Source organism: Solanum dulcamara, chromosome 5 (genome assembly GCF_947179165.1).
Source record: "Solanum dulcamara chromosome 5, daSolDulc1.2, whole genome shotgun sequence".
NCBI classification, from domain to species: domain Eukaryota; kingdom Viridiplantae; phylum Streptophyta; class Magnoliopsida; order Solanales; family Solanaceae; genus Solanum; species Solanum dulcamara.
In genome coordinates, this window is record NC_077241.1 from 3,749,632 (window position 1) to 3,764,444 (window position 14,813).

A 14,813-nucleotide genomic window follows, 5' to 3' on the forward strand; every position below is an offset into this window, starting at 1 on the left:
CGGAGGCTATAGGTATGTCGATGACTTATATTATGGCAATAAAGGACATGGATGTGAAGCCACGATTCGGCTTAAAATGGTGAAAGGAAAATTGAAGAACTTTTTATTTGAGATGGGGTTGTACCAGGGATCAGTTCTTAGCCCGTTCCTATTTGCCCTAGTAAGGAATAAATTGGCGTGGTATATTCAAGATGAAGTGCCATAGTGCATGTTATTTACATATGATATAGTATTGATTGATGAGACACACAATCAAATTAATGCTAGGTTAGAGGTGTAGAGATAAATTTTGGAGTCTGTAGGGTTCAGGTTGAGAATGACCGAAATAGGATATATATTTGGAATGCAAATTCAATGACGCAATGCATAAGGCGGGCGTGATAGTGGGGCTTGATATACAGCTATATCCAAAAGAAATAGTTTCAAGAATCATGGGTTTGTGGTCTAGAAAAATAGGGATAGATGATGATGTCACACATCTTATTAGTGAGGTGTGGATAAAGTGGAGGTTTGTCTACGGAATCTTGTGTGATAAAAAAGTATCACCTAAACTTTAAGGCAAGTTCTACAAAATAGTGGTTGGACTAACTTTATTGTATATGGTAGAATATTGGCTAGTCAAGAACTCCCATATTCAGAAGATGCAAGTTGTGGAGATGAGGATACTAAGATGGATGTGTGGATATGCTAGGAGCAATAAGATTAGGAATGAGGATATTTGAAAAAATATGGGAGTGACCTCCATGGCAGTAGATAAGCTGAGAGAAATGAGACTAAGGTGGTTTGAACATGTGAAGAGGAAAAACGCAAAATCAAGAGGTAGAGGTAAGCAAAATAAATATTGGGGGGTGATTAGAGAGTAGATGACGCAACTGCAACATCAGATTACCTAGAACATGGCCTTAGATGAAAGGATCTGGAAGTCGTGTATTAGGGTAGAATGTTAGTAGGTAGTTGAGTGTTGCCTTACTTTTTAAGGGTTTAGGCTTGTTGATGTTTTTTGTAGTACCAGTTATATTCTTGTATATATCTTGATTTTGATATCTAGCTATCCTCATCTCTTGATTATTATGTTTCGATTATCTCAATCGATAATTATTGTTATTATTCCTCTCTTGTAGGCATGAGCGAAAATTTTATTATTTAGCTATGAATTTAATACATCTCTAGTTTATGTTTTTTAATAGTTATTTATCTACAATATTCATGAAGGAAGAGAACTATTTTGATGATCTTAGGGTTCTTTACTTCAACAACCAAGAAAGATAATTGATACATGTATATATCAACTATATACGAATACAAAACGATTTGGTCAGCAACATTCATTAAAATTGAAAAGAAAAAAAAATCTTGACCAAATGTAATGAACCCACACATAACTAACAAAGAATCTTGAGGAGCTTATGATCCAAAATTTTGGAGACATGTATACCCTTTAACAGTTAGCCTATTTTAATGTTTGTCCAATTTTTGTACTTGTACGGTTCCTATTGTTTCTCCCACTCTAACTAACATGTCTGGTTACATTTAACTTAAAATCGTACGAGAGGATTTTGCATAGACGATGTCATATTATGTCTATCGACGAAGATAGGTGGAAGGGGGTTTATTCGAGTCCTTTTTATCGAAAAATTACCACGTATACAAAAATATTAAAATTATCTTTTACACACACATATACTAAATATTTTGGCTTCTTTGATTGTTTACTTGAATAATCTTGTTAGAATATATGGTAATATATTCTGACAGATTTGTATATATTTAGTTTCCATATATAGATAGTTAGTTTCCTTGTATTAGACGCTTGTATTAGGTGTATATATACTTATTATGTTAATGAAATAAAGCAAGGGATTAATTTTTTTCATGGTATCAGCTGTTTAGGGCAAATTCTCTCCTTCTTCTTCTAGGTCTCCCGCCGGCGCAGCCCCCTCGCCTTCCTCGTCCTCGCTTTTTCACCATGTCTACCTCCAAATTTTCCTTTCATCCTGCTCTTGCTGTCTCCAACATCAAGAACCATGTTCCCATCACTCTTGAGATGGAGAATATCCAATATTCCACTTGGGCAGAACTATTTAAGATTCATGCACGATTCCATCGGGTAATTGATCATATTATTCCTCCAACGGCAGAAACGGAGAAATGACCTCAACAGGAGGATGGCAAAGAACTGTGGTCCACCCTTGATGTCACCGTTCTCCAATGGCTCTACGCTACTATCTCTCATGATCTGTTGCATACAATTCTGGAACCTGACACCACGACGATGGAGGCTTGGAATCGCTTGCATGATATCTTCCAGGATAACAAACACTCTCGTGCTATCACCCTTAAGTACGACTTCACTCATGTCTACATGGCCAATTTTCCCAATGTCTCTGCCTATTGTCAACATCTCAAATCTCTGGCGGATCAACTCAAGAATGTTGGCTCTTCAGTAGTTAATGATCGTCTAGTTCTTCAATTGGTCTCGGGCCTTACCGAGCCCTACCAAGGTGTGGCGACTCTTATTCGCCAATGCGACCCTTTGCCATAATTTTATCAAGCCCGTTTGATGCTCACTCTTGAAGAACCTGGCCGTGCTTAGAAAGAAGCCTAAAGTTCCTCCGCTACATTAGTTGCTCGCTCGTCCGAAGGTCCCACTGATGTTTTTGATAATTCCTCTTCCCACCGCCATAATAGTGGTGGAAAGAGGCACCACAACCGCAACAATAATGGAGGCAGATCTCGCGGCAGCCATGGCAGTCATGGCAGCGGTAGAGGAGCTGGCAGCAGTGGTAGTCCTGCTGGACGTGGTGGTCAGCTGGGTGGCAGCAGCAGTCGCGGCAGCACTGGGCAGCATTCAACGGCGCAGCACTCTCCATAATTTTCTCCTTGGTCTGGCGGACAACAGTGGCCATGGCTGGCCTCTTGGGGTCCTTGGGATGTCCCACCATGTCCATATCCGTCAACCACTTGGTCCCGACCCACTTATGGATAGCAGCAGCCACCAAGAGCGGGTGTTATTGGCCTCCGACCCCAGTAGACATACACCACAACCCCTACGCCTACGGACATTGAGACCGCAATGCATACTCTTGGGATCACTCCTCCGGATATAAATTGGTACATAGACACTGGTGCCACTTCTCACATGACATCCAATCAAGGTAACCTCACGTCCTATTTTAATAAAAGCATTAATTGTGGTATTATGATTGGTAATGGTCACTCTATTCCAATTCACGGCTATGGTCACACAACTTTGTCTTCTCCGGGTCCTCCCTTGCACTTAAAAAATATCCTCCATGCACCTCATCTAGTTAAAAATTTAGTGTCTGTCCGCAAATTTACCACTAATAATTTTGTTTCTGTGAAATTTGATCCCTTTGGGTTTTCTGTGAAGGATTTTCAGACGGGGAGGCTGGTAATGAGGTGTAACAGTCGGGGAGAGTTTTATCCAATCACCAATCCAGTCATTTACCATCTACTTTTGTGGCTTTGGCACTTTCTCTTTGTCATGATCGTTTGGGTCACCCGAGCGCACCTGTGTTAAATACCCTTAGAAAGAATAAATTAATTGATTGTACTCAAAGTAGCGATGTTCGTATTTGTCATTCGTGTCCTCTTGGAAAACATGTTAAGTTACCCTTTTATGCGTCAACTTCTTGCACTCTTATGCCGTTTGATATTATACATAGTGATCTTTGGACATCACCCATTTTGAGTTTCTCCGGTCATCGATATTATGTCTTGTTTATGGATGATTATTCTAAATTCTTGTGGACATTTTCTTTATCACACAAATCACAAACTTTTTTCACATTTTTAAATTTCAAGACATTTATTCGAACTTACTTTGAACGGGATATTAAGAATATACAATGTGATAATGGCAAGGAATTTGATAATGGCCCATTTTGGGACTTCTGTAAAATTAATAGTCTGTCATTTCATTTGTCTTGTCCTCACACGTCCCCTCAAAATGGAAAATCCGAAAGACAAATTCGTATGATTAATAACATTGTTCGTACCTTATTAGCTCATGCTTCCCTTCCTCCTTCCTTTTGGCATCATGATTTACAAATGGTAACTTACCTTCTCAACATTCTTCCTCATAAACTTTTAAACTATCACTGTCCTCTTAGCATTCTTTATCGGAAGGATCCCTCTTATTCCCATCTTCGTGTCTTTGGGTGTTTATGTTATCCTCTCTTTCCCTCAACACTAATAAATAAACTTCAACCCCGGTCAACCCCGTGTATTTTTTTGGGATATCCGTCATATCATCATGGGTATAAATGCTATGATTTGTTCTCTCGAAAAATCATCCTTAGCTGTCACGTACTTTTTGATGAGACACAATTTCCATTTGCCAAGTTACATCCCATCAAAATCACACATACCAATTTCTAAATGATGGACCCTCTTCATATGTGGCCTATCATCTCGCTAACCCTATAAACCCACCGGCTCTACCCCTTCCTGCCGCACTGCTTTCAGCCCCGCCGTGTCCAGCGGGCAAGTCTGCCCCCTTGCCTGGGCAGCTTCCTTCCTCGCTGCCTGGGCAGTCCGCCCCGTCTTCCACTCTTCCTCCTCTCTCTTCTCCTCGACCCACTCCCATCTCTCCCTCTAGTCTACCCACCGGTCCTGTTACTAGGAGTAAACATGGGATCTACAAGCCTAAGAGGTCTTTTAACCTTCTTACATCCATCTCGAAGTTCCCTTTACCCCGTAATCATGTGCCTGCTCTTCGTGACCCGAATTGGAAATTGGCTATGGATGATGAATATAATGCTCTTATTAAAAATAAGACATGAGTGTTGGTGCCCCGTCCTCCTAATGTTAATATTATTCGGTGTATGTGGATTTTTGCTCATAAGGAAAAATCTAATGGTTTGTTTGAGCGACATAAAGCTCATCTTTTAAGTGATGGTAAAACCCAACAGGTTGGCGTGGATTGTGGTGAGACATTTAGTCTGGTTGTCAAACCAGCGACTATTCGTACAGTTCTTAGTCTGGCTCTCTCCAAAGCATGGCCGATTCACCAGCTTGATGTCAAAAATGCTTTCTTACACGATGAGCTCAAAGAGACTGTGTACATGTATCAACCTTTGGGTTATCGGGATCCTAATTGGCCTAATCATGTCTGTTTGCTGCAGAAATCTCTATATGGACTAAAATAGGCTCCGCGGGCTTGGTATAAACGGTTTGCTGACTATGTCCATACTCTTGGATTTTCTCACAGTAATATTGATCATTCCTTGTTTGTTTATCGTCGAGGTTCTTCTATGACGTATCTTTTATTATATGTCGATGATATTATTTTAACTGCTTCCTCTGATGAGCTTCGCCAGTCTATCATATCACTTCTTAGCTCTGAATTTGCTATGAAGGATTTAGGCCAATTGAGCTATTTCTTGGGCATTGCTGTCACTCGTCATACAACTGGTTTATTTTTATCTCAAAAAAGTATGCAGCTGAGATTATTGACCATGCTGGCATGTCCTCGTGTAAGCCGTCTCCTACTCCAGTTGATACAAAGTCGAAGCTTGGGGCTACTACCAACATGCCATTTATGGACACTTCACTTTATCGGAGTCTTGTTGGGGCACTGCAATACCTAACATTCACAAGACCTGATATTACCTATGTTGTGCAACATGTATGTTTGTTCATGCATGACCTACGGGATGAGCACATGCATGCTCTCAAGCGCATCGTGCGCTACCTACAAGGTACGTTGGAGTATGGTCTTCACCTGTATCCCTCTTCCACAATCAACCTTGTCTCGTATACTGATGCTGATTGGGGTGGGTGCCCCAACACACGGTGTTCGACGTCGGGTTATTGTGTCTTTATGGGTGATAACTTGATCTCATGGTCTGCCAAACGTCAGGCTACTTTGTACCGTTCGAGTGCCGAGGGAGAATATCGAGGGGTTGCCAATGTGGATTTTGAGTCCTGTTGGTTATGAAATTTGCTTTTGGAACTTCATTGTCATATTCCACGAGCTACTTTGGTTTATTGTGATAATGTTAGTGCCATATATCTGGCTGGTAATCCTGTTCAGCATCAACGCACTAAGCACATTGAGATGGATATACATTTTGTCTGGGAGAAGGTGGCTCGTGGCCAGGTTAGGGTACTACATGTCCCCTCTCGTTATCAGATTACAGATATCTTCACCAAAGGCCTTCCGTTGGTGTTATTTGACGACTTTCGGGACAGTCTTAGCGTTCGGCGACCTCCCGCTTCGACTGTGGGGGTGTGTTAGAATATATAGTAATATATTCTGACAGATTTGTAATAAATTATATATATTTAGTTTCCATATATAGATAGTTAGTTTCCTTGTATTAGACGCTTGTATTAGGTGTATATATACTTATTATGTTAATGAAATAAAGCAAGGGATTAATTTCTTTCAAATCTTAATAAAAATCATAATTTTGACACTGTTATTATGTCTCGTCCCTGCACGAATATATTCAATTTTCTTGTTTATGTCTGTGAGGACGAATCTATTATATTTGATTAATCATCAACGAATAATTCTAGCATAGACAGAACAGACGAATTTGGTCAAGGAGATGGAGAAATTGTCATGCATGGCACTGCAGCATTTAGGTAATTTGGACTTTATTTTAGTTTTTTCTACCTCATACCTCACTCCAGATCATTGGTGGTTGGGGTGGGGAAGAGTGGTATGGCTAAATTCATGGCATGGCATTGCATTTATCACCTACTTTGTTGTATTCCCCATTAGAAAGTTTGGTTATGGCATGGCATTTATGACTGAAAAAGGTGATCCTTGTTTGATAGTTTTGTGTGTGTATTATTTCATCAAGAAAAGTCTGGTTTTATTGTACCACTTGAGGTACTAATTGGTTTTCTTATCTTGTATTATACCAAATATTAATTAGTGCAACTCTTAGGAGTTCATGATTTGGTTTAGTATATGGTACTATGTATCTATGCAACAATTAGTAATATGTAAAATATTAGTCTATGGTGAATAATAATATGAGGAATATTATGTGGATATTGATTATATCTTAAGGGTCTTTTGTTGTTTCTATTTATTCATTTTTATTCTACATTTCTATCGAGAATAAAGTTATACAATAAGTTTGAATCATATTCCATTCAGATTTTTTTGTTTTTTGCCATTTTGAAAAATTAGAAAATAGCACGTACTCCATCCGTCTCAAATAATTTATCGTAATTTTAAAGAATAGTTGTCACAATTTATTTATCATTTTAGAAGTTTAAGGTAAATTAATTATTGTTTTTCTATTTTTATCCTTAGTAGTAATTATTCTTGAAAATTATAAACACCTTAATAGAGTAAATATTTATTGAAAGAGATAATACATTTAATTGCACTATTTTTCTTTTAAAATGAATTGATCTTTAATTTTTTTACTTAGCAATCAAACTTATATCTAAAAGAAAATAATTTTTTTTAAAGAATGCAGAAAATAACTTATGGAATATTATATGATGCAAAAAAATTATAATCATATTCCCCTGAAAAAGTTATTTGCCTTTGCGGTAATAAATTCTTTTCCAACCCATTAATATAGAATTTTTTTTTTTCAAAAGATATGTCCTTTCCTTGCATGAGAATTTTGATTGAGAAGACTTTTGAGTTTTGACTGCCTTTTTGTATTAAATGCATAATGGCATTATTTGACATTATTGAAGATATTTTAGTGTACTTTCAGTAGTTTGTTCATGAGATTTGTTAAGTACTGAAAACAGTAATTACATGTGATAAACACGTACGAATTATGAAAGGGTTCATAAATATGAAGAAATAAATACACAAAAAAATTAAAAGAATTTAATATTTATTATATATAAAAAATAATTTTAATTTTTTATATAAAATGTTTTTTTATATATATATAATATAATTTTTTTGTTGAATGAGGTTCGGAGATGATCGAATCCTCTTGTCCCTACCTAGCTCCATCCCTTACATGTTCTTATTTTAGTTCCATTTTTTACTTTCTCTAGTTGAAATAATTTATTTGAACATTGTAATGTTTGCTACTTATTACCTAAACTTGAAAATATATTACAAGCAATCACAAGCAATTTCAAAACTTAAAGTATATGAGTTTGGAATTTTAGTTCGATCCTTTTAAGTACTGAACATTTTGAATTAATAATTACGGATATTCAATAGATTTTTAAAAAAATTTTAAATTAAAATTATTGAATTTAATCAAATCTATAATTTACACACTAGGTCCTTCCCTCTCGATGACCAACCAAAATCTTGAAGCCAATTTTTTTTTTTGGGTTTCCCATTTGGTATTCAGAATCTTCATTCGAGCCTCAATTAAATTCGAACCGCGCACTACAGAATTCATTCGGAAAAGGGGAACTCTCCCAACAGAAATTTCTCCATACTCAAAAATCAAACCTGATACTTTTGATTAAAGAAGGAATAGTCTCACCACTCACAACCCATAATGGTAAAGCCAAATTGTTATTTTTACAAATAGTGACTATTTTCAAAGATAAAATTGATAAATGTCAAGTCAACACTATTTTTCAAAAAATATTTTCCTCCATACCGTACACACTCTTGCTCTATTTTAATAAGTAAAAAAACAAAGAAGTTTAGGTGAAAGAAGAAGTTGCAGAAAAAAACAGAGTCGTTAGCTCATGCTTATAAGATTGAAAAATGAGAAAAAATTCTTATAAGTAGAATTGTAAATTTACAAATTAAGCAGTTAAGAAACACTATATTCATGACGATTCTTCTTGTTTTTCTAAATAAATAATTTCAACAACATTTTGGATAGGGATTTTGTCAAGTTCCAAATCAATCCATGTAGGAGATAGTGAGGTCAAAACAAAAACAAACTTTTTTTCATATTAAGTATATTATGTAAAAATGGAGAAAAGAAATATAACATATATATAGTCCATCTTACATAATCCAACTCCCTTTTTCTCTTCATTTGTTTTATGAAAAAAAAGAGTGAAAGCTAATATATATTTCTTAAATTATTAATTTAAATTTTTCTTAACATAATCATCAATTTTCTATTTTTATTTTATATGTTTGGTTTTGGGTTGGAGTTTTGATCAATCGTCAGGTTACACTAGTTTAGTCTGTTTTGATCCAAAGTTTGATGGATTATTAGAGAACTTATAGAGACAAAATAAACAAATAAATCATAGATTAATCTGTTTAAACTTGAACAATTTGAGTGAGATACTAAAAATATGTTGATTTTATCATATTTAAGAAACTTTTTTTTACAAACTATTTTTTTTATTTTATAAAAGAGTACATTAATATTGTTTCAGGTGTTGAATAAACATGGTTAAGTTCAATTACATGTATTTTTTAAAGGAGCTCTCACCTTTTTATTTTTTTTAATAACTCAAACTTACAATTTGAGTAGAAAGTAAAAGATGTTTACTATACAAACAACCTCTTTTTGTTGACAATTAAACCTTTACTTTTTTTTTTCTTACGTCGGATTAATCTTTCTTCAATAAATATTCTCTATCAATGCTAAGTGTTAAATTGTTTTTAAAATATTATTAATTCCTTGTTGATTTTCTAAAATAACAAATACACCCCTTCATATAAAATAGTCTATAGGTGTATTGTTCCTTTTAATTTTATTTTAAAATAATATACTAATTTTATTTAAAAAAAATTATTAATTCCCTTTACTAATCATTGTTTTAAATTCATATACGATGGTACGGATAGTAAGTTCATCCCCTCTACACACTCTCCTCCCTTTGCTTTCCATAATATGCCAGACCATGAAGTCAACCAAATACTCCCCCAACTTGTACTTCTATACCCCACCCAACCCAACTTAACCCTACCGAGGATCAGAGTCACGATTTAAAATTTATGAGTTCAAAATTTAGTCTAATTATTTTAGATGTATATTTTGTATGTGTTTAATTGATAATTTTAAGACAAATATAGGAATTAAATCAAAATTATTGAATATGGTTGATTCCATAATCGAGCTTAATTCTATACAGATCAGAATGACAATTTGAAGTTTATGAGTTCAGAATTTAGTCTTATTATTTTAGATCAATACTTTGTACGTGTTGAATTAATATTTTAAAAACAAATATAAAAATTAAATCAAAATTATTGAATAATGTTGAATCCATAACCAAAATTCTAGCTCGACTCCTACACTACTTCACTCACACACTCTTTGTACATATATCCAAAACTTACACGTGCCAACACACACTCTCTCATTTCCTCTCTCTTTCTCTTCAGTTTCTGTTTATTTTAGTGTATATATAAACAAAAAAACATGAGCTGGAGGGAGATTCCGTGTGTTGATTCAAGCTGTATGTTTTAAAGGACCCCCCAACCCCACACTCCCTACCACCCCTTCTCACCCACCCCACCCCAGCCCACATGATTTTATTAATACTTTTGCCTCTACTTTACCTATATATATACACCCTTTGCATTTGGTTTATTTCATTCATCAAACCATCAAAGATTTAAACTAGGTACACCTTACTAGCAACAAACAACACTTGAAGTACCTACCTTTGGTTCTTGTTTTAGGACAAAACATGGAATTTGTTTCTATGTTGTGCTTGTTTACTTTCATTTCTTTCTCTCTTCTTCTTATCCATTCAATCTTCAAGTTCTTGGCTTTTGCTTCCAAGAAATTGCCACTTCCTCCAGGCACTATGGGTTTGCCTTATATTGGTGAAACCTTCCAACTCTACTCTCAAAATCCCAATGTTTTCTTTGCTTCCAAAGTGAAGAAGTAAGTGTAAATCATTCACTTTCTTTAGTTTTCTCTTGATTTCAAGTGACTAATGAAAAATGTTTTTTTCTTGTTTTTTTGATTAGGTATGGTTCAATATTCAAGACTTACATATTGGGTTGTCCTTGTGTAATGATATCAAGTCCAGAAGCAGCCAAACAAGTTTTGGTCACAAAGGCTAATTTGTTTAAGCCTACATTTCCTGCTAGCAAAGAGAGGATGTTGGGAAAACAAGCTATTTTCTTTCATCAAGGTGATTACCATGCCAAACTGAGAAAATTAGTCCTCCGGGCTTTCAAACCCGACTCGATCAGAAACATCATCCTAGACATTGAATCCATCGCGATAACATCACTCGAATATTTCGAAGGAAGGTTGATCAACGCTTATCAAGAAATGAAGACAGTATGTTCTCGAATTTCCTGCTTACAAAATAAAAACAGGGGAAAACAGATTCCCCTGTTTTTGTTTCCTCTGTTTTACTAAACTCTTTTTTCGACATTTTTTTTGCAGTATACATTCAATGTAGCATTGATTTCAATATTTGGTAAAGATGAACTCCTATATAGAGAGGAACTTAAGAAGTGTTACTACATTCTCGAAAAAGGATACAATTCGATGCCAATCAATCTCCCCGGTACACTCTTCAACAAAGCAATGAAAGCAAGGAAAGAACTAGCAAAAATTGTTGCTAAAATCATCTCTACTAGACGAGAAATGAAGATTGATCATAGCGATTTGCTCGGTTCATTCATGGGAGATAAAGAAGGTCTCACTGATGAACAAATTGCAGATAACGTAATCGGAGTCATATTTGCAGCTAGAGACACTACTGCTAGTGTACTTACATGGATCCTCAAATACCTTGGAGAAAATCCTAGTGTCCTACATGCTGTCACAGTAAGATCCTATACCCTAATTCCCAATTTCTATTACTCAAACTCTTCAAAAATGTCGCCTATCTGACACGACTGCAACAATATTTTTGGAGACTCCCATCAATATAGGATTTCAGAATGAAATCTAATTATTTATTTGTGAATTTTACAGGAAGAACAAGAGAATATAATGAGAACAAAAGAGGAGAATGGTGAAGAAAAACTTCTAAATTGGGTAGATACAAAACAAATGCCTATGACAACAAGAGTAATTCAAGAAACACTTAGAGTTGCTTCAATTTTATCTTTCACATTTAGAGAAGCTGTTGAAGATGTTGAATTTGAAGGTGAATTTTGTTAACACCCTTTTTGATTTTTGATTTTTTTTTTCAAATCAAAACTATTATATTCCAATTTAGATATTTTTAAATATTTTATTAATCTTTTTCTTTTGTAATTTTGTGATGATTTTTTCAGGATATTTAATACCTAAAGGATGGAAAGTTTTACCACTCTTTAGGAATATTCACCATAGTCCAGACAACTTTCCTGAACCAGAGAAATTTGATCCTTCAAGATTTGAGGTAAATATCAAGAGAAAAATTGTAATCATTTTAAATTTTGAAGTGTTTAATTATTTTAGTTTTCTAATTATTTTTTTGGGTATTTGACAGGTGTCACCAAAACCCAATACTTTCATGCCATTTGGCAATGGGGTCCACTCATGTCCCGGGAATGAGTTAGCCAAGCTGGAGATTTTGATCCTTGTACATCATCTGACCACAAAGTACAGGTCAGTAACAGAGCTGAAAAAATCCCCCCCAAAAAAAAGAAAAATTTCCTAAAAATAGTATTTTAAATGTTATATTTCTAAATTTTCTTTTTTTTGTTCATTCTGTTATAGGTGGTCTATGGTGGGCCCACAAAACGGAATTCAGTATGGGCCATTTGCTCTTCCCCAAAATGGTTTGCCCATTAAGATCTCTCTCAAAACATCATCAGCATAAGCCTAACAAGCATTGAGATGAAAAAAAACACAAATTTGTGATTTTTCCTCAAGAAAAAACAAATACAAATATTATACAAAAATAAGTTCGGGATCTCGCTTAGTGGCATCACATGAGCTTGACTAGGTTCGACAAAACAATAAGTATTATAGTACGCTATTTTTTTCTGAAATAAAACTTTATCCAACGGGATACATATTAATCAAAATGAAACCTAAAAGATGGGATAGATGATCCATGTCCAAAAGGTGCATCACACGAGCTTGGTCTATTCAAAAGGCATGGCCACAACCAAGACAGATATCACACGAGCTTTTATTGATTAGTCCAAAAGACACAACCAAGATCAAGACGAGCACATAAGTTGAGGACCGAAAATTGTAAATACAAAAGAGTTCCCATATTACTTAGAGATATTCAAAGTCATAAGAAGAAAAAAAAACACAAAGGGTATGATTTATTTTTTCCTTAAAGAAAAGGAGAAAATAGAGTGAAGGTAATTCATTAGTATAACATATAGTAAGAGGAATTCTTTCTTTTTCTTTACTTCTTATTTTGTAATTTTTTTTTAATATTTTGGGGTTTTTTTTTTCTAAAAAAATTCTGACATGTAAAGAAGTCCGTAAGGCAATTAATTAAAAGTTGATTAAGACAGCACATAGTTCTGTCAATTTTTTAATATTATTGTTGTTTATTTGCTTTTGCTCTGAGATTCATATTCAGTTGATAGATACATATTCATCCTCATCCTTTGGATACAGCTACCTACAAAAATACATACATACATAAATAAATAAAGGAATTTTTTTAATATAATTAAAAAAAAGTGCACACGTTTTACAGTACAACTTGTACTGAATTCTTATAATTAATTTTTGAATCATAAAGAATCCAACAATATTTTATTTGTTCTTCATCTATCACAAAATACTTTGTGGTGGTGCTTTCATTCACACGTCCCTTAAAAAAAATAATTAAGTAATAGATATTTATATAGTTATAAATGGAGTATGATAAACATTTCAGATTTAATTCTTAATGAAGAACAAACCATGTTCTAAAATTTGAAATTTTAAAGTTGTACATATGGACTAATAGTGTTTATTAAAATTTTAGTCAGTAAACTCTCTTACATATATATTTTATATATTTTGTGTCAAAAATATTAAATTCAATTGAACTTCTCACTTCTATATATAGCAAAATGTTGCATTTTAGAATTTTAACTTAAAGTGTATATATTTGACTTGACTTTTACAAACTTGATGAATCATGTCATGTTTTATGAAAATGTCATGTCCTACTTTTGTAACTTTGATTTTTTTTTGACAAGTGAAAAGTGCATATGTATGACAGGTGAACAACCTTATGTCTAATTAAGCGGCAACAATTTTCAATAGCACGAGTTTGAATTATACTACTGAGTATTGACTTGACTTTATCATATTGTCGGATATAAATTTGATGACTCACAACTCAAATCTATGACACTATGTTATTTGTTCTGGCCTAATAGATTTTATTGGAGTGTTTCTTAGACTACGCCATTATCAAGTCTAATATGTGTTATATTTTATAAAGCTTTTTATTTTATTATTTCGATGTGGAATTAAACACCTTCATAAGATTGGCAACTTAGAAGCATGTCAACATATTTTTAACTAGCCCTCGTCAATCGACTCTCCATTATTGGCGTCACATACACCTTCCCCTTATGAATTCACCATTTTTGTTGAGGTTTGCCCAGTGGCGGAATCAGGAATTTTACGAAGGGGGTTCAAAAAAAATTAAATACGCTAATCACCTAATCATATTCATAAATAAACGGGTCGGGTCAAATATATCTATTTTGCAAGAAGCGGGGTCTTTCTCCATTTTTTTCAGTTTCTTTTGAATTATTTTTAGCTCCTGAAAGTGCAAATGGAGAGCAAACATAAACTTTTACATTTAAAAAGACTTAAAATAAACACCATCTCAAAATAAAAGCACTCTTCCTCCACAAAAAAAATGACATAAAATGGCTTCAAAATAATACAAAAACACCCTGAACAATATAAATTATTATATCTTGATATGTATTACAAAACATAGTGATAATTACACCACCTTGAAGGGGGATTAAGAAACCAAACATACGAATAAGCCTA

General features: G+C 34.3%; 1 protein-coding gene and 1 pseudogene across 1 annotated transcript; both read left to right on the plus strand.

Moving 5' to 3' along the window:
• The first annotated feature begins 728 nt into the window (after positions 1 to 728).
• On the plus strand, positions 729 to 2,593 carry LOC129889905 (uncharacterized; annotated as a pseudogene).
• A 7,896-nt stretch (positions 2,594 to 10,489) lies between these two features.
• On the plus strand, positions 10,490 to 13,345 carry LOC129888823 (abscisic acid 8'-hydroxylase CYP707A2). The gene is made up of 7 exons (XM_055963855.1): positions 10,490 to 10,781; positions 10,868 to 11,186; positions 11,295 to 11,681; positions 11,832 to 12,006; positions 12,137 to 12,243; positions 12,334 to 12,452; positions 12,564 to 13,345. Exons 1-7 carry the CDS (start codon positions 10,582 to 10,584, stop codon positions 12,664 to 12,666), a joined length of 1,410 nt encoding a protein of 469 aa, XP_055819830.1. The 5' UTR covers positions 10,490 to 10,581; the 3' UTR covers positions 12,667 to 13,345.
• The last annotated feature ends 1,468 nt before the right edge of the window (positions 13,346 to 14,813 follow it).

What these genes read in the sequence shown, in the direction of transcription:
- LOC129888823 (XM_055963855.1), top strand. Translation starts at nt 10,582, where the DNA reads ATGGAATTTGTTTCTATGTTGTGCTTGTTTACTTTCATTTCTTTCTCT. An exon ending in TGAAGATGTTGAATTTGAAG is followed by an intron (nt 12,007 to 12,136) that starts GTGAATTTTGTT and finishes TGATTTTTTCAG; the next exon opens with GATATTTAATACCTAAAGGA. An exon ending in TTGATCCTTCAAGATTTGAG is followed by an intron (nt 12,244 to 12,333) that starts GTAAATATCAAG and finishes GGTATTTGACAG; the next exon opens with GTGTCACCAAAACCCAATAC.